The sequence below is a fragment of the Salmo salar genome, chromosome 03 (genome assembly GCF_965601325.2).
Source record: "Salmo salar chromosome 03, fSalSal1, whole genome shotgun sequence".
Lineage (NCBI taxonomy): Eukaryota > Metazoa > Chordata > Actinopteri > Salmoniformes > Salmonidae > Salmo > Salmo salar.
The window spans coordinates 53,346,610-53,369,540 of record NC_138293.1 but is presented as its reverse complement, the minus strand read 5'-3'; the positions used below and the strand labels follow the sequence as shown (position 1 = coordinate 53,369,540).

Here is a 22,931-nt window from a genome sequence, read left to right as displayed (position 1 = left end):
ATATCATTATAAATTGACTATCAGAGTACACCATTTAATTATGATCTCCAGTCATAACACCAAGTAATGAAACCCAAACCACAGACCACACTGTAAACATCAGTTTTTGTAAAACATGTTTATAGAAAAACATTGATAAAAACATTTTTTTTTAAATTGTACAAGTACACGTGATTCTCAGACATAAATACAAGTGACATAATTCACGTGTCGTAGAGTTATAAAAAGCTAATGCCTTCTCAGTCTCTCACCAAAGGAGAGACTGATGTCAGGAAGGCCCTTGAGTTGTACCTGACCTGATAGGAAACAACTCCAGGCCTTAGTCAGAGATTAGAGTTCACCGTTAAAAGGAAGTAGTGAGGATTTCCGAGCTGCCTTGATGGTGTAGGGTTGTCAGTCGCACTCCAAAATCTCTTCCAACTGGACAATACTTTCCTGCAGAAGGAAAATGGGAGATGTGGGATTTAGAAATTGAGGGAAAATCAGCACCAGATGCCTGCTGTGGTCAGTGACTTCTTCTGCCTCCTGGTGGTTGTGTTTGGAAACAACCTTTAATCTTTAGAACATTTTTACATTTTTTAAAAGATGGGTTAGCTTACAATGTCACGAAAACGTTTCACACGCTTCAATGGTGCAGAAGTCCATGTGTTGTTGCGATTCTGGATGGCCAAAGGCTAGCAACAATGACAAGATGCCGCCAGGTGGGGAATCGTACGTGGCTCGTTTCAGCTAGTTTTATCTTGTTCTTGATACCATGTCTTGCTTTGAGGTGTTTTGACTGATGTCACTTCAATGCTAATATGTCCAGAATTCACTAGCTAGCTAACCAACAACACAAAAATAGTGCTCGTTGTGCAACTTTATGTTTTCAATAAACATTGGAGATGAAATATAGTTTATATGTTGTCAACAAACTAAGTGAACCCCGTCTGATTTCCCCCATAGTTGCGCACATGTCGGTTTTGTTGCTCAACAACCAACCAGTCTACACAACCAAACAAGTTACTCTTATCAAATACATGTATATATTCTTCATATATTTAGCTGATTAGGAGAAATGGAAAACAAACACTAAGCTAAATCTGCATTAAAAGTTAGGGCCAACTTGCATTTTGCAAAAATAGTTTAGAGAGAGAGTTCTGATAGGGACAGGGCAATTGGAGCAAACACTCACCCATCCTCCTTGGCTCTTCACCCAGGGGGCAAAGTTCTCCATATAGCGCTCTGCGTAGCCCTGCATGCGCTGCATCCCTGTCGCCGTGACGACACGCCGCGACACCTCCATGGTGACGGCCACTCGTCTCAGCGTGGGGCTGCTAGCAGGAGACGGCAAAGGTGAGGGCGTGGCCTGTTCCTGGCTGGCGAAGGTGTCCAGGAGCTTGGCGAAGGACGGGTATGAGAGACGGTTCAGTGTAGAGCGCAGGAAGGGGTCCGACTGGATCTGAGGGGGCACACACAATACAAGGGTAGGTAGTTAGTAAAGGTGTGCATAGTAAAGGTGTACTTAGTAGAGGTGTAGTTAGTTTGTAATGGTGTAGGTAGTTCGTAAAGGTGTACGTAGGTAGTTAAACTGTGTAGGTAGTTAGAAACTGCAGTGTCAGGTGATCTAGATCTAGTCCTACACCAGAAGCCTTACCTTGTAGTTGATGGCGTCCCCTTCCATAGACAGTACCTGGACCAGCTGGCGCACCATTCCTTCTTTGTCAGGTTCTGAGGACAGGAGAGATGGATAAAAATAAAGAATAGCCATACAGCAGCATAGCATGTGTGTTTCCACTCACCAGGGGGAGGTTTGACCGGGGTGGTAGCAGGGCTGGGTCGTGGGCTGGACCTTTGGGGTCTCTTCATACTGTGGGACCGCTGAGCAATCCTGTCCAGAGTCTCAGCCACCTCCTCATAGAACTCAGGAGGGTGAGCTACAGAGAGGGATGGGAGGAGAGAACAGTAGGAATGTAATAGAATGGGCCTCCAACTCTGGTCCTGGAGAGCTACTGGATGTTGCAGGCTTTAATTCCAGCTTTTGATCCAACACTCATGTTTGAAATAATCAACTAAAAACATGCATTGTCTTCAGTCTGGACATTCAACTTTGAATCAGGTGTGTTGAAGTGTTAATTTCGTCAACAATAACTATGACGAAAAATAGTCGTCAACAACCTATTGTTCCTGACAAACTAAATTACGATAACGAGACGCTCTGAAAAAAAAAACGAACTCTTACCAATTGCTTTTCATTTTAGTTGACTAAATTTGTAACAAGACGAGAAGTCCACGTGAGACTAATAGACATTCACTTCGGCATGAAGCTCATTTTCATCTGTTTTGTCCAATCATAAGCATGCATAGCTGTGTAGAATACATAATGCAATCCTCTCATTGATCGATAACATGTTTCTGTTGCGCGAGCTGATTGTGTTGATCTGGCTCTCCCACACACAGCTCCCAGCAGTGGTGGAAAAAGTACCCAATTGTCATACTGGATTAAAAGTATAGATACCTTAATAGAAAGTTACTCAAGTAAAAGTGGAAGTCGCCCAGTAAAATACTACTTGAGTAAAAGTCTAAAAGTATTTGATTCTAAATATACTTAAGTATCAAAAGTAAAAATAATTTCAAATCACTTTATTAAGCAAAGCAGACGGCACCATTTTCTTGTTTTTAAAATGTACGGATAGCCAGGGGCACACTCCAACACTCAGACATAATTTACAAAAGATGCATTTGTGTTTATTAAGTCCACCAGATGAGAGGCTGTAGGGATGGACAGGGATGTTCTTTTGATAAGTGCATGAATTGGACAATTTTCCTGTCCTGTTAAGTATTCAAAATGTAACAAGTACTTTTGGGTGTCATGGAAAATGTAGGGTGTAAAAAGTACGTTATTTTCTTTAGGAATGTAGTGAAGTAAAAGTGGCCCAAAATATCAATAGTAAAGTAAAGTACAGATACCCCCAAAAACCACTTAAGTAGTACTTTAAAGTATTTTACACCACTGGTTCCCGGTCACTTCAATCACTCTTTCTTTTGAGCTGATGCACAGCAAGAACACTTCAATTGTAACAAACTAACCATTTTGCTCAGATCACATCCAGTTCTATTTTGCCATAAGCGTTATTTTCATCTATGGCAATAGCGAGTTGCGGTTGCTTTTTCAGATTGGAAAAACACATGATTTCTGCTGAATATTATGAGTACAGTAATAATTCTGGCATTGTTGTAAAGCTCATATTCTCCCCTTTTCAAGGAAGTCACTTATTTACCCCCCTCCGACAATTATGATGGGGAGAAAATCAGAGCTAAATTGTTTAACCTGTGGGCTTAATATCCTATAGCAGCCGATGGTTAATTACATGTAAGGCTGGCATTGGTTACAATGTTGCCAGCTAAGGTATACGAGGTGATTGATAGTAGACCTAGTTGGACAAGGCTATCTGAATGTGCACATGATGCACATAAGAGGTAAATATTATTTAAGGTCCCACAGTTGACAGTGCATGTCAGAGCAAAAACCAAGCGATGAGGTTGAAGGAATTGTTCGTAGAGCTCCGAGACATGATTGTGTGGAGGCATAGTTCTGGGGAAGGGTACCAAAACATTTCTGCAGCATTGAAGGTCCCCAAGAACACAGTGGACTCCATTCTTAAATGGAAGAAGTTTGGAACCACCAAGACTCTTGCTAGAGCTGGCTGCCCGCCCGTCCAAACTGAGCAATACAGGGAGAAGAGCCTTAGTCGGGGAGGTGACCAAGAACACGATGGTCACAGAGAGCTCCAGAGTTCCTCTGTGGAGACGGGAGAACCATCGCTGCAGCACTCCACCTATCAGGCCTTTATGGTAGAGTAGCCAGACAGAAGCTACTCCTCAGTTTAAGGCACATGACAGCCTGCTTTGAGTTTGCCAAAAGACACCTAAAGGACTCTCAGAACATGAGAAACAAGTTTCCCTGGTCTGATGAAACCAAGATTGAACTCTTTGGCCTGAATGCCAAGCATCACATCTGGAGGAAACCTGGAACCATCCCTACGGTGAAACATGGTGGTGGCAGCATCATGCTATGGGGATGTTTTTCAGCGGCAGGGACTGGGAGACCAGTCAGGATCGAGGGAAAGAAGAATGGAGTAAAGTACAAAGAGATCCTTGATGAAAACTTGCTTAGGACCTCAGACTAGGGCGAAGGTTCACCTTCCAACAGGACAACGAAACTAAGCACACAGCCAAGACAACACAGGAGTGGCTTCAGGACAAGATTCTGAATGTCCTTGAGTGGCCCAGCCAGAGCCCGAACCCGATCAAACATCTCTGGAGAGACCTGAAAGTAGCTGTGTAGTGATGCTCACCATCCAACCTGACAGAGCTTGAGAGGATCTGCAGAGGAATTGGAGAAACTCCCCAAATACAGGTGTGCCAAGCTTGTAGCGTCATACCCAAGAAGACTCGAGGCTGTAATCTCTGCCAAAAGGTGCTTCAACAAAGTACTGAGTAAAGGGTCTGCATACTTATGTACATGTAATGTTATTTTTATTTTTAATACGTTAGAAAAAAATTCAAAACCTGTTTTTGCTTTGTTATTATGGTGTGTAGATTGATGAGGGAAAAAAATATTTAATTCATTTTAGAATAAGGCTGTAACGTAAGAAAATGTGGAAGCGGTCTGAATACTTTCCAAATGCACTGTATGGATACATATCTTCAAACTCATATTTTCAAAGACTCTAGCTGAAACAACATGGGCTCTATGAGCTTGCATTAATGTTTTTTTCCCATCCAACAGTGCAATAATGTGAACAAACTCAACCATACTTTAAAAAAAGGTTAGCTAGTCTTATATCCTTTTGAATGGATGCTAATTTCATTACTGAGTCAAACAGATCAAGAGATATGGAAATGTGCCTATTATAGTGCCACCGTGTGGTTGATATGAAGGTGCTTGGATATGTTGAGCCTTGACAGAGTTTGCAAAATATGTACCAAGTTTTGTTACAATATGAATATCCGTGACTGATTTATAGACCTTTATGTGTGAGACCATGCCCACATGTTTATTGGTCAATAGGTACTAGTTGTTTTAGGTTGTAGTCTGAACTATTTTTACGTTGAGAGACGTAAATAGATGCCACATGTCAAGTTTCATGCAGATTGGTCATTCGGTGCCAGAGAAGTAGCGTTTTAATTGTTAACAAAATTCAAAATGGCAAAAAAAATGGATCATGGCGGACCTCATGGGTACCGAATTTCAGGACTCTAGCTCAAACGGGGTGAGGGGCATGAGCTTTCAAATGTAGAATTTTCAATTGTTTGTTATAGTGCCACCATTCGGCCAATTGGCATTGCATGAGAGGGTGTGGCCAATGGCCTTTACCATCATGCAATCTTTCATCCTCCTAAGCCTTATTATCATACAGGAATGTACATGTTCATTTTCCTTGACAGAAGATGTATAATAATAATAATAATAACAATAATGAACGCCAGCAAAAACAACAGGGTTTCACCCAGCTTCGCTGCTTGAACCCCTAACATGAATAATAATAAGTATAGCTGCAAATAGCAATGACGTGGCTCAAGTTGCGGGCCCACTGTGCCCCTTGGATGAGCTACCACTGTACTAATTTTCAGGCTTGTCCAATATCAAAACTCAACATCGAACAGATCATGCAATGTGCTTTGATGTATTTTGGACTATTTTTAATTATGTACTTTAAAGCGTCTACTTCACCAGAACCGCTAGACCGATTGATACTAAATTTGGTATATAGCATCTATGTGGTCCTGTGTGGCTCAGTTGGTAGAGCATGGTGTTTGCAACGCCAGGGTTGTGGGTTCGTTTCCCACTGGGGGACCAGTACGGAGAAAAAAAATGTATGAAATGTATGCATTCACTACTCTAAGTCGCTCTGGATAAGAGCGTCTGCTAAATGACTAAAATGTAATGTAAATGTACTCATTTCTTCAACCAGGACTCCAGCTCAAACAATATGGCCACTATGAGCCAATGGTGTTCGCTGCTGAACCCCTAATAAATATCATACTTTGAGGCAAACATTTATTGCTGCCGACTGTTCGGTTCCAAAATACTTACTGGGAGAGATGACTGGCACCCCGGGTACTGGCCCTACGTCGATGGTCAGTGTGGATGGCCTCTGAAGACGCGTTTCATCCTTGTCTTTATCCTTTTCTGGCTTCTTTTTTATGCTGAAGAAAGAGGAGAGCTGGCTCTTCAACTTCTTTGACTTTTTCTGCTGTTTCGGATCGTTCCCTTCTTCATCTGACGTGGAGGGGAACCTAATGTCTTCCTGAGGTAATAGTAAGAATGATGGATAATGTATGTATGTGTATATACACACACACACACACACACACACACACACACACACACACACATCTTTGTACATATCATAAGTTGTGGAATGTGGTTATTACATTCCATAGTTTTCTGCTAGATTTCAGAGCAGCAGTTTTGCTCTAGGACCGATGTGGTCTTGTCTAGAATTTAAAATAGCAGCTAAAAATCGGTCACAGGTCTTCTGTCTGACCTAAAACCCAACAAAACTCTTAAAATGTGGGATTGGGATACCAGCCAATTACAGTACCAGTCAAAAGTTTGGACATCTACTCATTCAAGGGTTTTTCTTTATTTGTACTATTTTCTACATTGTAGAATAATAGTGAAGACAATAAAACTATGAAAAAACACACATGGAATCATGTAGTAACCAAAAAAAGTGTTAAACAAATCAAAATATATATTTAGACTCTTCAAAGGAGCCACCATTTACCTCAATGACAGCTCTGCACACTCTTGGCATTCTCTCAACCAGCTTCACCTGGAATGCTTTTCCAACAGTCTTGAAGGAGTTCCCACATACGCTGAACACTTGTTGGCTGCTTTTCCTTCACTCTGCGGTCCAACTCATCCCAAACCATCTCAATTGGGTTGAGATCAGGTAATTGTGGAGGCCAGGTCATCTGATGCAGCACTCCATCATGGATGGCGTTTCGCTGAAGAATGCTGTGGTAGCAATGCTGGTTAAATCACTGACAGTGTCACCAGCAAAGCACCCCATCATACCTCCTTCTCCATGCTTCACGGTGGGAAGCACACATGCAGAGATCATCTGTTCGCCTACTCTGCGTCTCACAAAGACAGAGGTTGGAACCAAAATCTTCTTTTAATTGGTGTAGTGGTTTCTTCGCAGCAATTCGACCATGAATGCCTGATTCACGCAGTCTCCTCTGAACAGTTGATGTTGAGATGTGTCTTTTACTTGAACTCTGTGAAGCATTTATTTTCGATGCAATTTCTGAGGCTGGTAACTCTAATGAACTTATCCTCAGCAGCAGAGGTAACTCTGGGTCTTCCTTTCCTGTGGCGGTCCTCATGAGAGCCAGTTTCACATAGCGCTTTATGGTTTTTGCGACTGCACTTGAAGAAAGTGTAAAGTTCTTGAAATGTTCCGTATTGACTGACCTTCATGTCTTAAAGTAATGATGGACTGTCGTTTCTCTTTGCTTATTTGAGCTGGTCTTGCCATAATATGGATTTGGTCTTTTACCAAATAGGGCTATCTTCTGTATACCACCCCTACCTTGTCACAACACAACTGATTGGCTCAAATGTATTAACCTGTCAGGGCTAGGGGGCAGTATTGACACGGCTGGATAAAAAAACATACCCGATTTAATCTGGTTACCACTCCTACCCAGTAACTAGAATATGCATATACTTATTACATATGGATAGAAAACACCCTAAATTTTCTAAAACTGTTTGAATGGTGTCTGTGAGTATAACAGAACTCATTTGGCAGGCAAAACCCTGAGACATTTTCTGACAGGAAGTGGATACCTGATGTGTTGTATTGCCTTTAAACCTATCCCATTGAAAAACACAGGGGCTGAGGAATATTTTGGCACTTCCTATTGCTTCCACTAGATGTCACCAGCCTTTACAAAGTGTTTTGAGTCTTCTGGAGGGAGATCTGACCGAACAAGAGCCATGGAACGATGATGTCCCATTAGACACCTGGCGCGCGAGTTCATGTTGGGTACCCTCGTTCCAATACGTTATAAAAGAGTATGCATTCGTCCACCTTGAATATTATTCATGTTCTGGTTAAAAAAGGCCCTAATGATTTATGCTATACAACGTTTGACATGTTTGAACGAACGTAAATATATTTTTTCCCCTCGTTCATGACGAGAAGTCCGGCTGGCTTAGATCATGTGCTAACAAGACGGAGATTTTTGGACATAAATTATGAGCTTTTTTGAACAAAACTACATTCGTTATGGACCTGTGATACCTGGAAGTGACATCTGATGAAGAGAATCAAAGGTAATGGATTATTTACATAGTATTTTCGATTTTAGATCTCCCCAACATGACGTCTAGTCTGTATCGCAACGCGTATTTTTCTGGGCGCAGTGCTCAGATTATTGCAAAGTGTGATTTCCCAGTAAGGTTATTTTTAAATCTGGCAAGTTGATTGCGTTCAAGAGATGTAAATCTATAATTCTTTAAATGACAATATAATATTTTACCAATGTTTTCTAATTTTAATTATTTAATTTGTGACGCTGACTTGACTGCCGGTTATTGGAGGGAAACGATTTCCTCAACATCAATGCCATAGTAAAACGCTGTTTTTGGATATAAATATGAACTTGATAGAACAAAAAATGCATGCATTGTCTAACATAATGTCCTAGGAGTGTCATCTGATGGAGATTGTAAAAGGTTAGTGCATCATTTTAGCTGGTTTTATGGTTTTGGTGACCCTGTCTTTGAATTGACAAAACATTACACACAACTCTTGTAAATGTACTGTCCTAACATACTCTAAATTTATGCTTTCGCCGTAAAACCTTTTTGAAATCGTAAAACGTGGTTAGATTAAGGAGATGTTTATCTTTCAAAGGGTGTAAAATAGTTGTATGTTTGAAAAATTTGAATTTTGACATTTATTTGGATTCAAATTTGCCGCTCTTGAAATGCACCTGCTGTTGATGGAGTGCACCACGGGTGGCACGCTAGCGTCCCACCTAGCCCATAGAGGTTAAGGAAAGAAATTCAACAAATTAACTTTTAACAAGGCACACCTGGTAATTGAAATGTATTCCAGGTGACTACCTCATGAAGCTGGTTGAGAGAATGCCAAGAGTGTGCAAAACTGTCATCAAGGCAAAGGGTGGCTACTTTGAAGAATCTCAAATATAAAATATATTTGGATTTGTCTAACACTTTTTTGGTTACTGCATGATTCCATGTGTTATTTCCCAGTTTTGATGTTGTCACTAGTATTCTACAATGTAGAAAATAGTAAAAATAATGAAAAACCCTTGAATGAGTAGGTGTGTCTAAACCTTTGACTGGTACTGTATGTGACATGTAATTTCTTAGTACATTTTGAATAATGCATTGTGATTAACAACGTGAATCCATCTCACCTCGAGTTGGTCTCTGAAGAAGCCTGGCAGGCCTGGGTTGGTTCGGTTTGGTCTTCCGTCCTTCTCCAAGGAGCCACCATTATGTGTCTGGTCTGCACCGCTGTCTTTAGCTGAGCGACGGAGAGGCAGGGTGGAGGGCCGTGGCTGCAGTCGTCTCTTAATGAGGTCCTTCAAGCCGTGTTTCTTCTCCTCCACTGAGCTGATTGCTTCATCCAGAGAGTCCCAGCCATTGTCCGGCCGCTTCCTAGACTCCTTTTCACTGGAAGGAAGAGACAGGGGAGATGGATAAAGAGGTAGGATGGTTGGATTGATTGCAACAAAAAAAAGATACCATTAAAAATAAAAGGTTAAAGGATATTGGGTGGCATTTTTAAAACATACAACTGGGGTGAGGGTGAATGGCAGGGATGTGAGGTGACGGGGATGTGAGAGAGTTGTTACCTGTACTTGTTGTGGTCTTTGTAGCTTCCACCCACCGTCCCAAGCCGCTCGGCCGAAGGATTAGAGAGTGCGCTGCGGAGGAAAGCTTTCAGCACCAGACGAGTGTCTGCCTTGATCTCAACCAGAGAGATGGACGAGACAGAGGGGTTGGGAGAGGAAGGGTTGAGCGCATCAGTTGACATCACTGAGAGAGAGAGAGAGAAATGTTATTGGCCTATACCTGACATTTTTTGTGTCTTAGTATGCAGTATAGCAACTCCTACAAGTGCATGTTTAAAGTCAACTCCAAAGGCAGCCCCAACCTAAAGACACCAACCCTTTCATTAGTCAAGGGATTTGATTTTAACTTCTATGGCTTTTATTGACCGACAGACAGACTGACCGTATGCAGCCTAGATCTGTCATGCTTCCACAGATGGGTTCGCTGACAATGTCACTAAAACGATGTGCATGCTTTAATGGGGCAGAAGTCAGTGAGTTGTGATTCTGGATGGCCAAATAGTTACCAAAAATTACAAGAAACTGCTTTGTGGGGAATCGTAAGTGACACATTTCAGCTAGCTTCATCTTGTTCTTGATACCATGTCTTGTTTTGAATGATTTCATGACAATGCTAATATGGCAAAACATTTGCTAGCTAACTAACCAACAACTGTAACAATGTATTTGAGACAACAAGTGCAAATGTATTGATGTTTTCAATAAACGTTGGAGAAGAAATATAGTTTACAGTCTGTTTTTCCCCATAGTTGCGCAAGTGTCGGTTGTGTTAATAATGGAACAGTCTTTGTTTCTACCTGAATACGTCAGTGACAAACACCATGGCTGATGCCATGGCACTCATAGGGAAGTGAAAGCAATGCCGTACACAAACACACGGCTGGAGAATCCAGTCTATCCACATTTCAATCATTCTACACACAAGAGTTCGAACACTTCCGCCTCGAACACCAGTGTCGCTAACATTTACACATACATACATGTTTTAGTCATTAAATCTATGCAACCTACTCAAATCAGGGAAGTCCGAGTTCCTGAATTCCTAATCAGACCTTGTAGTGGTGGCAGATAATATTCACAATTTTAGTGACTTTAATATTCACATGGAAAGTCCACAGACCAACTCCAAAAGGCTTTCGGAGCCATCGACTCAGTGGGTTTTGTCCAACATGTCTCCAGACCTACACATTGCCACAGTCATACTCTGGATCTAGTTTTGTCCCGTGGATAAATATTGTGGATCTAAAATGTTTTTCCTCAAAATCCTGGACTAAATCGGACCACCATTTTATTACATTTGCAACAAATAAACTCCTCAGACCCCAACCAAGGATCATCAAAAGACATGCTATAAATTCTCGGACAACCCAAAGATTGCTAGATGACCTTCCAGACTCCCTCTACCTACCCAAGAACGTCAGAGTAAAAAAAAAAAAAAAAAAAAAAAACGTTTTATTAAATTGGTTAACCTGTTAGGGCTAGGGGGCAGCATTTGCACGTCTGGATAAAAAAAATGTACCCGATTTAATCTGGTTACTAATCCTACCCAGTAACTAGAATATGCATATACACTTATTATATATGGATAGAAAACACTCTAAAGTTTCTAAAACTGTTTGAATGGTGTCTGTGAGTATAACAGAACTCATTTGGCAGGCAAAACCCTGAGACATTTTCTGACAGGAAGTGGATACCTGATGTGTTGTATTGACTTTAAACCTATCCCATTGAAAAACACAGGGGCTGAGGAATATTTTGGCACTTCCTATTGCTTCCACTAGATGTCACCAGCCTTTACAAAGTGTTTTGAGTCTTCTGGAGGGAGATCTGACCGAACAAGAGCCATGGAACGATGATGTCCCATTAGACACCTGGCGCGCGAGTTCATGTTGGGTACCCTCGTTCCAATACGTTATAAAAGAGTATGCATTCGTCCACCTTGAATATTATTCATGTTCTGGTTAAAAAAGGCCCTAATGATTTATGCTATACAACGTTTGACATGTTTGAACGAACGGAAATATATTTTTTCCCCTCGTTCATGACGAGAAGTCCGGCTGGCTTAGATCATGTGCTAACAAGACGGAGATTTTTCGACATAAATGATGAGCTTTTTTGAACAAAACTACATTCGTTATGGACCTGTGATACCTGGAAGTGACATCTGATGAAGAGAATCAAAGGTAATGGATTATTTACATAGTATTTTCGATTTTAGATCTCCCCAACATGACGTCTAGTCTGTATCGCAACGCGTATTTTTCTGGGCGCAGTGCTCAGATTATTGCAAAGTGTGATTTCCCAGTAAGGTTATTTTTAAATCTGGCAAGTTGATTGCGTTCAAGAGATGTAAATCTATAATTCTTTAAATGACAATATAATATTTTACCAATGTTTTCTAATTTTAATTATTTAATTTGTGACGCTGACTTGACTGCCGGTTATTGGAGGGAAACGATTTCCTCAAAATCAATGCCATAGTAAAACGCTGTTTTTGGATATAAATATGAACTTGATAGAACTAAAAATGCATGCATTGTCTAACATAATGTCCTAGGAGTGTCATCTGATGGAGATTGTAAAAGGTTAGTGCATCATTTTAGCTGGTTTTATGGTTTTGGTGACCCTGTCTTTGACTTGACAAAACATTACACACAACTCTTGTAAATGTACTGTCCTAACATACTCTAAATTTATGCTTTCGCCGTAAAACCTTTTTGAAATCGTAAAACGTGGTTAGATTAAGGAGATGTTTATCTTTCAAATGGTGTAAAATAGTTGTATTTTTGAAAAATTTGAATTTTGACATTTATTTGGATTCAAATTTGCCGCTCTTGAAATGCACCTGCTGTTGATGGAGTGCACCACGGGTGGCACGCTAGCGTCCCACCTAGCCCATAGAGGTTAACCACCTAACTGGGAATCTAAATTGAACCTTTAATACCCGAGCCCTGAAGCAAGCTTCCAGAAAATAGGAAAGTCTTCCAACTAGCTTGGAAAGACAGAACCATGCAATATTGAAGAGCCCTCACCGCTGCTCGATTATCCTATTTTTTCAACTTAATTGAGGAGAATAAGAACAATGCAAAATGTATTTTTGATACGGTCGCAAAGCTAACTAAAGAGCAGCATTCCCCAAGAGAAGATGGCTTTCACATCAGCAGTGATGAATTCATGAACTTCAATGAAAAGTTCATGATCGTTAGAAAGCAAATTACGGACTACTTTTTGAATTTATATTTTCCATAACTCAGTTGTCCTGAGTCTGCATAAATCTGCCAGGACCTAGAATAAATGGAGACAAGTTCTTTAATCCTGTATGTCTTGACACATTTATGGCAATAGTCATGGCCTCTAAAACTTCCAGCTGCATACTATTCCAACTAAACTACTGAAAGAGCTACTTCCTGTGCTTGGCCCTCCTATGTTGAACATAATAAATGGCTCCCTACCCACCGGATGTGTACCACATCACTAAAAGTGCTAGTAATAAAGCCTGTCGTGAAAAAGCCAAACCTTGACCGAAAAAATGTATTTAAAAAAAATATATATATATATAAAAAAAAAATAAAAAAAATTGTATTAAATAGGCCTATCTCAAATCTCCAATTGCTCTCAACATTTAAAAAAAAAGCTGTTGCCCAGCAACTCACTGCCATCCTGAAGACAAATTGTGTATACGAAAACGCTTCAGTCTGGTTTTACAGCCCATCATAGCACCGAGACTGCACTCGTGAAGGTGGTAAATTACTTTTAATGGCGCCAGACCAAGGCTCTGCATCGGTCCTCGTGCTCCTAGACGTTAGCGCTGCTTTTGACACCATCGATCACCACATTCTTTTGGAGAGATTGGAAACCCTAATTGGTCTACATGGACATGTTCTTGCCTGGTTTAGATCTTATCTGTCGGAAAGATATCTATTTGTCTATGTGTATGGTTTATCCTCTGACAAATCAATTATAAAAGTTTCAGTGTTCCTCAAGGTTCCATTTTAGGACCACTATTGTTTACACTATAAATTCTACTTCTTGGTGATGTCATTCAGAAACACAATGTCAACTTTCACTGCTATGCGGACGACACACAGTTGTACATTTCGATGAAACATGGTGAAGCCCCAAAATTGCCCTCCCTGGAAGCCTGTGTTTCAGACATAAGGAAGTGGATGGAAGCACATGTTTTACTTTTAAACTCAGACAAAACAAAGATGATAGTTCTAGGTCCCAAGAAATAAAGTGAATTGCTGTTGGATCTGACAATTAATATTGATGGTTGTACAGTCATCTCAAATAAAACTGAAAAACCTCTGCGTTACTCTAGACCCTGAGTTCTCTTTTGACGAACATATAAGGAATATTTCAAGAACAGCTTTTTTCCATCTGGTAACATTGGAAAAATCTAACTTTTTGTCCAAAAATTACGCAGAAAAGCTCATCCATGATTTTGTCACTTCTAGATTAGTCTACTGTAGTGCTCTAATCTCTGGCTACATGGATAAGGGCACTAAACAAACTTCAGTTAGTGCTAAACACTGCTGCTAGAATCTTGACTAGAACCAAAACATTTGATCATATTACTCTAGTGCTAGCCTCTCTACACTGGCTTCCTGTTAAGGCTAGGGCTGATTTCAAGGTCCGGATTTGCGTCCCGTCAGGCTCATGCGGTGGAGGAGATCTTTGTGGGCTATACTCAGCCTTGTCTCAGGGTATTAAGTTGGTGGTCTGTTGATATCCCTCTATTGGTGTGGGGGCTGTGCTTTGGCAAAGTGGGTGGGGTTATATCCTGCCTGTTTGGCCCTGTCCGGGTGTATCGTCGGACAGGGCCACAGTGTCCCCCGACTCAGCCTCCATTATCTATGCTGCAATAGTTTGTGCCGGGGGGCAAGGGTCAGTCTGTTATATCTGGTGTAATTCTCCTGTCTTACCTGGTGTCCTGTGTGAATTTATGGTATGCTCCCTCTAACTCTCTCTCTCCCTCCCTCCCCTCCCGGAGGATCTGAGCCCTAGGACCATGCCTCAGGACTAGCTGGCCTGATGGACTGTGGACAGGAAGGAGTCATCTCGTCATGTTGCTGCTGCAGTTTCAACTATTCTGCCTGCGGCTATGGAACCCTGACCTGTTCACCGGACGTGCTACCTGTTGTTTTTGATTCTCTCTCTCTACCGCACCTGCTGTCTCAACCTCTGATTGACCCTGCTGGTCATCTATGAACAGGAAGGAGTCATCTCGTCGTGTTGCTGCTGCAGTTTCAACTATTCTGCCTGCGGCTATGGAACCCTGACCTGTTCACCGGACGTGCTACCTGTTGTTTTTGATTCTCTCTCTCTACCGCACCTGCTGTCTCAACCTCTGATTGACCCTGCTGGTCATCTATGAACATGTTGAAGAACAATCTGGCCTTAAAACCTCTCTAGGCTAGGGGGCGGTATTTTCACGTCCAGATGAAAAGCGTGCTCAAAGTAAACTGCCTGCTACTCAGGCCTAGAAGCTAGGATATGCATATTATTAGTAGATTTGGATAGAAAACACTGAAGTTTCTAAAACTGTTTGAATGATGTCTGTGAGTATAACAGAACTTATTTGGCAGGTGAAACCCCGAGGACAAACCATCCAGGAATGTTTTTTTGAGGTCACTCTCTTTTCAATGGGTTTTCTATGGGGATCTAGATTTAAGGCACTTGCTTGCGGTTTCTATCGCTTCCACTGGATGTCAACAGTCTTTAGAAATTGGTTGATGTTTTTCCTTTGAGTAATGAAGAAGTATTGCTGTTCAGAACGAGGGTCGAGTGAAGTGTACTGTTTGTTAGGGGCGCGCAACCTGAAAGCTCGCTCCACTTTGTTTTTATCCGCTATTGAACGCAGTTTATCCCGCCTTAAATAGTATTGATTATTTACATTAACAAATACCTAAAGTTGTATTAGGAAAGTTGTTTGAAATGTTTAGACAAAGATTACCGGTAATTTATTAGATATTCTGTAGTCATGTTGCTCGAGTTGGAACCGGTGTTTTTCTGGATCAAATGCGCCAAATAAATGGACATTTTGGATATATAACGACGGAATTAATCGAACAAAAGGACCATTTGTGATGTTTATGGGACATATTGGAGTGCCAACAGAAGAAGCTCGTCAAAGGTAAGGCATGAATTATATCGTTATTTCTGAGTTTTGTGTCACGCCTGGCGGGATGAAATATGATTGTCTGTTTGTTTGATGGGGTGCTGTCCTCAGATAAAAGCATGGTTTACTTTCGCCGTAAAGCCTTTTTGAAATCTGACACGGTGGCTGGATTAACAAGAAGTAAAGCTTTAATTTGGTGTATTGCACTTGTGATTGTATGAAAGTTAAATATTTCTAATAATTGAATTTGGCACTCTGCCATTTCACCGGATGTTGTCAAATCGATCCCATTAACAGGATTTGATCCCTAAGAAGTTAATGGCCATGTACTATCTCCACCCAGCACAGCCAGAAGAGCACTGGCCACCCCCCATTATATTGTATATAATGTTGTTGTTTTTTATTACCGAAACCAGTTATTTTAATAATCGAACTGAAACGACTAATCGCTCAGCACTATCGGTGTGTATGTGTGGTTGTTTGATTAATCTAATGGCCAGGGGCGCAACTGTCACCCCACATTCTAAAATTGCATGTGCCCCCCTCAGTGTTATCATTACACTGTGATACAAAAAATGCTATCGGTGAGCTTTAGAAACATCTGGGCGCCTCAGAGTGGTCAGGTAGGCGGTTTCAGCCGGCTGGATTTAGGACCACGCAGACACCACAGAGCTTGCGGACAGGCTGTGTGAAGGCAAAGCTTCTGACCAGCATGGTGCTGCTGTCTGCGGCTGCTGTCTCTGTGTGTTGCGCGTTTTCTCAGAGTTGTAAAAGCAGAGCAGAGCAGAAACAGGCTACTCTTTATTTGACTGATGTAGCTGGCAAGGCAACTGCTGTTTGACTTAACAGAAAAAAAGTATTTATTCCCAGTGATGATCTAAAAGTGTAACTGACATGTAATGTTAGCTAATGTTTCAACCCTCTCGACTGAAGGTCTGTCTGAAGAGAATTAACTAGCTAGTGGGCTACCACAGCCAGTTAAGCTCTAGCCATCTGTCAGATAGATACTGCTAACAGCTGTTGTGTGTATGGAAATGTTTTGATGGCTTTTTGTCCCGTTTCAACAGAAGTAAATTAACTTGGATAGTTTTTGCCAGTTGAAGCACCATTAGAGCTAGCAAAAAGTTGGCTTAAATGAATCACACTAGACCTGAAAGCAGACAATGAAACCTGCGGGCAAATGATTGAAAACCGATATACTGACATTTGACAGCGCAATATTTTATTTGAGTCAGTATAGCAATGTAACATTATTGATCTGTCAATTATCCTAGCTAATTCCCTACTTTTCACACTGACACGGTATAAACAGCCCTAACGGTATAAACAGCTCTAATTCTACTGCTGGCAACAATTTAATTAAGTTCTCTTGCCAGCGTTTACTGACACCGGCCATATTCAACGGTTGTTAAGCGTTTGTAAATCCGTCAGTTACTCTGCTCTGTAAATCGGAGTAGATAAATTTACCATCTCTGTCTATCAACAGTCGCAGTGGCATTTTATTGAAATGGTTACTTGAACAGGAGTCTTTTGTTAAGACGTGAAGCTAGCTAGCTGAATAATGAACCATAATCCCAACTCATGTTACTAACCTGCATGAATCTGCAGGTAGCTAACCAACCAGGTTCATGTTAGCTAGCTAACATTAGGCTATAACTAGCAAAGCAAATGACTCTGAGATACGAATAATAAGATCATACACATAACATTAGCTAGTGAGCCAGCCAGCTAATGCTAGCTAGCGAGCAAACAGTACACTAACTAGAAATGAAAATGACTAACAATTACAAACTTGTAATATCTGAAAAAGTAGCTAGCTAGACTATCTAATCCGTATAAATCATGGATGGATGCCTCTCCCTGTCATGGAGGCCGTGGTTGCCCTTACTTTGAAGATGTAATCCGGAGACAGGTGTTTTCTCCATCTCCTCAGCTATCATACTCTAATTGCCCTGATTTCAAAACTCGGTCCTCCAGAAAGTGGAGAGCAACACTTATGCAGTTTTAATACACAATATATATTTTTTTAAGGACAGGATTACCTACACATACTAACCAGCTCAAATTGACATAAGCGTGCTATATGGCAGACCAATCCAAACTCATCCCGCGGCATGTCAAGCCCACTCATTAGGTTATTTTTCTGTGGTTAAAACAACTAGGCTCGTAATTTTATTTGTAATTACAGATGACATACAAGTATGTTAATAAGGCACATGAAAGTTCACATGTTCCAGAAGGCATTTCTGCCAAAAAATGCATTTAGAATTTTTTTTTTTTAAGTTTACGTTCAAATGGCTCTCCTGTGATGTAGTGACCCGCGACATACGCCTAGTTTCCTGAAACGAGTCAAATGTACATAAGTATTCAGACCATGTACTCAGTACTTTGTTGAAGCACATTGGGCAGCGATTAAAGCCTTTTAGTCTTCTTGGGTATGACGCTACAAACTTGACACACGTGTATTTGGGGAGTTTCTCTGATTCTGCTCTGCAGATCCTCTCAAGCTGTCAGGTTGGATGGGGAGTGTTGCTGCACAGCTATTTTCAGTTCTCTTCAGAGATGTTCAAATCGGGTTCAAGTCCAGGCTCTGGCTGGGCCACTCAAGGACATTCAGAGACTTGTCCCGAAGCCACTCCTGCGTTGTCTGGGCTGTGTGCTTAGGGTCATTGTCCTGTTGGAAGGGTAACCTTCGCCCCATTCTGAAGTCCTAAGCCTTCTGGAGTAGGTTTTCAACAAGGATCTCTGTACTTTGCTCCGTTTACCTTTCCCTCGATCCTGATTAGTCTCCCAGTCCCTGCCGCTGAAAAACATCCCCACAGCATGATGCTGCCACCACCATGCTTCACTGTAGGGATGGTGCCAGGTTTCCTCCAGATGTGACACTTGGCATTCAGGCCAAAGAGTTCAATCTTGGTTTCATTAGACAAGGGAAACTTGTTTCTCATGTTCTGAGAGTCCTTTAGGTGCCTTTTGGCAAACTCCAAGCAGGCTGTCATGTGCCTTTTACTGAGGAGTGGCCACTCTACCATAAAGGCATGATGGAGTGCTGCAGAGATGGTTCTTCTTCTGGAAGATTCTCCCATCTCCACAGAGGAACTCTGGAGCTCTGCCAGAGTGACCATCAGGTTCTTGGTCACCTCCCTGACTAAGGCCCTTCTCCCCCGATTCCTCAGTTTGGCCGGGCGGCGAGCTCTAGGAATAGTCTGGGTGGTTCCAAACTTCTTCCATATAAGAATGATGGAGGCCACTGTGTTCTTGGGGACCTTCAATGCTGCAGAAATGTTTTGGTACCCTTCCCCAGATCTGTGAACTGACAATCCTGTCTCGAAGCTACGGACAAGTCCTTCAACCTCATGGCTTGGTTTTTGCTCTGACATGCACTGTCAACTGTGGGACCTTAAATAGACAGGTGTGTGCCTTTCCAAATCATGTCCAATCAATGGAATTTACCACAGGTGGACTCCAATCAAGTTGTAGAAACAATGGAAAAAGGATGCACCTGAGCTCAATTTCAAGTCTCATAGAAAAGGGTCTCAATACTTATGTAAATAAGGTATTCCTGTTTTTTATTCTAAAAGCCTGTTATCGCTTTGTCATTATGGGGTATTGTGTATAGATTGATGAGAAATGTTTCATTTAATCAATTTTAGAATACGGCTGTAACGTAACAAAATGTGGAAAAAGGGAAGGGGTCTGAATACTTTCCGAATGCACTGTATTTGCATATGTTATGATCTTGAGCAGGCTGGCTGAATTCTGGCAAAGAGTATGTTATTTTAGCTCAGCATGTCTAAAGATTCTCTATTTTCCCTGTTTTTGTTTGCTTGGAAATGTTGATACTGGAGACTTATCAGAAGAAACTGTTTAAGCTAGCATTTATAGCAGCAAAAAAATGCATGGCAGAAATGCCACGTTATGAATCACTAGATTTGATTTATTACAAGATTAAGGGTATACTGTGCAACTTTCATGGCACACGAGACACCTGTTTTATTTGCGCCTGTCTCAGTGGATTAATCCATTGAGGAGGCTGCGGAGATGCCACGGTCCAAGAATATAGGGATTATGGCTCAGAGGCACGTCTCTCCAGAATGCGCTCTCGCATGCAATTTTGTGGGTATTCATTGTTTCATAGACATAACTTCATTATGTGCATTGTTTGCTATCAATTAGCCATTACATACTGTACATCACCAATAGTAGCCTACATTTACCGTTAATTCCCATTATTTCTAAATCTGCAATGTGTGTTTGGTTATGGTTATTTCTGTTAATGCATTAAATATATTAGTCATTTACCGTTTGTTCTCATTGTCGGAGTGGACAAGTTTTTGTTTTTTTCATTACATTTACGAGTTGTCAAATTATTTATTGTCTTTTGTTTGAAACCCTCCTGTCAATGTTGAGTAAGGACGCGCATCTGATTATGCATATAGACGTAGGACATGGCTACATGGCCTGCGTGCAAATGTAGACCAATACATGTGCCCATTTGGGGATGTCTGATAGTATTTCTGATTGTCTTAACTCACCACCACTAATGAGCTGTGGAGCTTCTCAAAGTAATGTCTCTTCACCTCAAACAGCAAGTAAACAAAGTCTGTTTTTAGAATCAACTTAGAAAGACTATAGTTCCTCAAAGTATTTGAACAACATTTCCAGCTCTCTCCCTTTCGATAACCACTCGGCATGAAAGGGAAAAATGTAATGCTCTGATCCAGTGGAAACGTCATAAAATACCTGATTACTTATTTCCCTTTACACAAATAGCCTAGGTCCTGAGCTCACTGGCATGGGAAACTGAGGGCCCAGAATATTTTATACAATGTTCCAAGTTTGCTAGCACGAGTTTTGGGGAGACCCAGTTGATACAATGTTTCAAGACAATTGCAGACAGGCCATGCGTAGCCAATGTGATTTATAGGATATTTATTTTTATCAGGATATTTTCTACCTGCAGGCTGCAATGTTGGCTTTATGTTGGTTATTATTACATATTTGGCAATGTAGATTAACCACAGACAATGATTTTGAGATACAAAGACTACTATAAATTAAATGAAACTGTTCCACAAAAATGTGCATATGAAAATCATAACTGGCACGCAGATTGGTATAAACGGCAAGATAAATTGGCACTTCAAATGGAAAAGGTTTCCGACCACTGATATAGCCTATTACCGGCAACTTCAGGAGCGAAGGCCAGCAGCAACGGGTGAAGGACGGTCGGGAATAGGTTTTTTTTCCTTCTGGTTCGGATCTCTCTGGCTCCCTCGAGTCAGTACATACAGTTGATTTTGTTAAAACACACAGGGTGTGTCTATAAATGGAAAAATACACGTCTTTTTTTTGTCGGGGAAAGCCTTAGTAGAAACGCAGGAAATTAGCTTTAGATGCACAAACAAATTCTGAGGGAGGACCCCATGCCCCCCACTTCTAAAACCAAAGTTGCCCACTTCTAAAACCAAAGTTGCGCCCCTGCTAACGGCTGTAGTAAATACGGATATTACTTAGTCCAAGAACTTCGTGCCAGCATCTTATCAGACTGTCACCACGCCCTCTCCTTTCTTTAGTCATGGCATGCAAGTATCAGTTCAGGTGGTATTTGTGGCATGAATGTTCACAAGGTTACACTTGACTTACTTCATCTTTTCAAAAATGGAAATGTGCAACTCTACATTGGTCATCGGCACACCACTAAAACCCACTGATGTTTGAATGGCTGAACACCGGACCGAAAGTCGACTTTCCCTCAAAATATGCGGCCACTTAAATATTAACGTTACCTGTGGTGGGTCGGTCTCACTGCTCAACGCCACGCCAAATCGGAGTCCTCATAAGCAAAACTTCCCAGTGGAGTAATATTAACTTTTCTAAAATATAACTTAAAAAAAAATATATATATATATATATATATAGTGCTAAGCGTTCGTCTCCTCTCCACTTTTTCAACTTCAAGCTAGTAACAGCAGGCTAACGTTAGCTAGCTATCGCTGTAAAGTTGTATTGATTCGATAGAACACTTTAAGACATATTTAGCTAGCTAACGTTACATGTTTTAATTCGCTTCCACGATTGTCAGTCCTCACAGACCGCTCTTTAAATTTGTCTACTTCTTATCCAGTCTTGCTAGCTACTTTTGTGGGTCAATTTCAAGTCAACCGCTCTTGACCAAATGAAACTCGAAGTTCCAGCTTTCCGCATATCCAAGGTGAGACAAATTTACGTCAAAGACAGTACAGTATGAAGATAGGCAGAAATTGCTTCTCCAATAGAAATCCCCGATCCCCACTTGAGCCGCGTTCAACTACTAGTCGAAACTAGGAAACTCGGAAATGTCAAAAATGCTACAACCACAGATAGAACAATGAGACAGATAATTCACTGAACGTATAAATATGAAGCACCCGCATGGCGTTTCCACTCACTACCAAATATAGTAGTAATAAGAAGCCAATTGGCCGGCAGTGGGAGAATATAGAACGAGATGGATTTTGGCCGACGTTCTGCAAATGTTCTCATCAATGAAACATTCGATCTCAATACAGTTTTCTGTCACCAAAACTAGAATCCGTGCTGAACAGAGTGGACAACGTTTTGCAAACTTTTACTCAAAACAATAACAGCTGTTTAGAAGGAGTGCCAAAGCGAATTGTGTTATTGCACACGCTCACTTCAAAGAGGCGTTCCCTGACGGAAATATGCAAATGTTGCAAGAACGCGCCAATAGGATCTCGCTAGCTCGTGCTTGGCTCTGCCCACCTCCTTGCTTGTTCTGCCCACTATGACTAATTTGTTCCCGTTGGAAACAACAGGCTGTGGTCTATCTTAGTTGTAAAAATCTTTGATAAAACTGGTTGTAGTTATACATGTGCCTCGTTCAATGAATCAGCAAGTTGGAAATGAGCTTCCTAGTTCC

The 22,931-nt window shown here is 41.2% G+C and overlaps 1 protein-coding gene across 2 annotated transcripts; it reads right to left on the bottom strand.

The window, feature by feature from the left end:
- Nucleotides 1-103: 103 nt before the first annotated feature.
- On the bottom strand, nucleotides 104-22,379 carry bcl2l12 (BCL2 like 12). Of its 2 annotated transcripts, none has more exons than XM_014192281.3 (8): nucleotides 21,799-22,379; nucleotides 9,889-10,072; nucleotides 9,448-9,706; nucleotides 6,080-6,293; nucleotides 1,782-1,916; nucleotides 1,637-1,710; nucleotides 1,175-1,441; nucleotides 104-435 (listed from the first exon to the last, which is right to left on the bottom strand). In XM_014192281.3, the coding sequence occupies exons 2-8, from the start codon at nucleotides 10,068-10,070 to the stop codon at nucleotides 394-396; spliced, it is 1,173 nt and encodes a 390-aa protein (XP_014047756.1). In that variant the 5' UTR covers nucleotides 10,071-10,072; nucleotides 21,799-22,379; the 3' UTR covers nucleotides 104-393. The 2 variants fall into 2 exon arrangements, with proteins under 2 accessions (XP_014047756.1, XP_014047757.1); XM_014192282.3 differs by lacking the exon at nucleotides 21,799-22,379 and adding an exon at nucleotides 21,194-21,463.
- Between the last annotated feature and the right edge of the window lie 552 nt (nucleotides 22,380-22,931).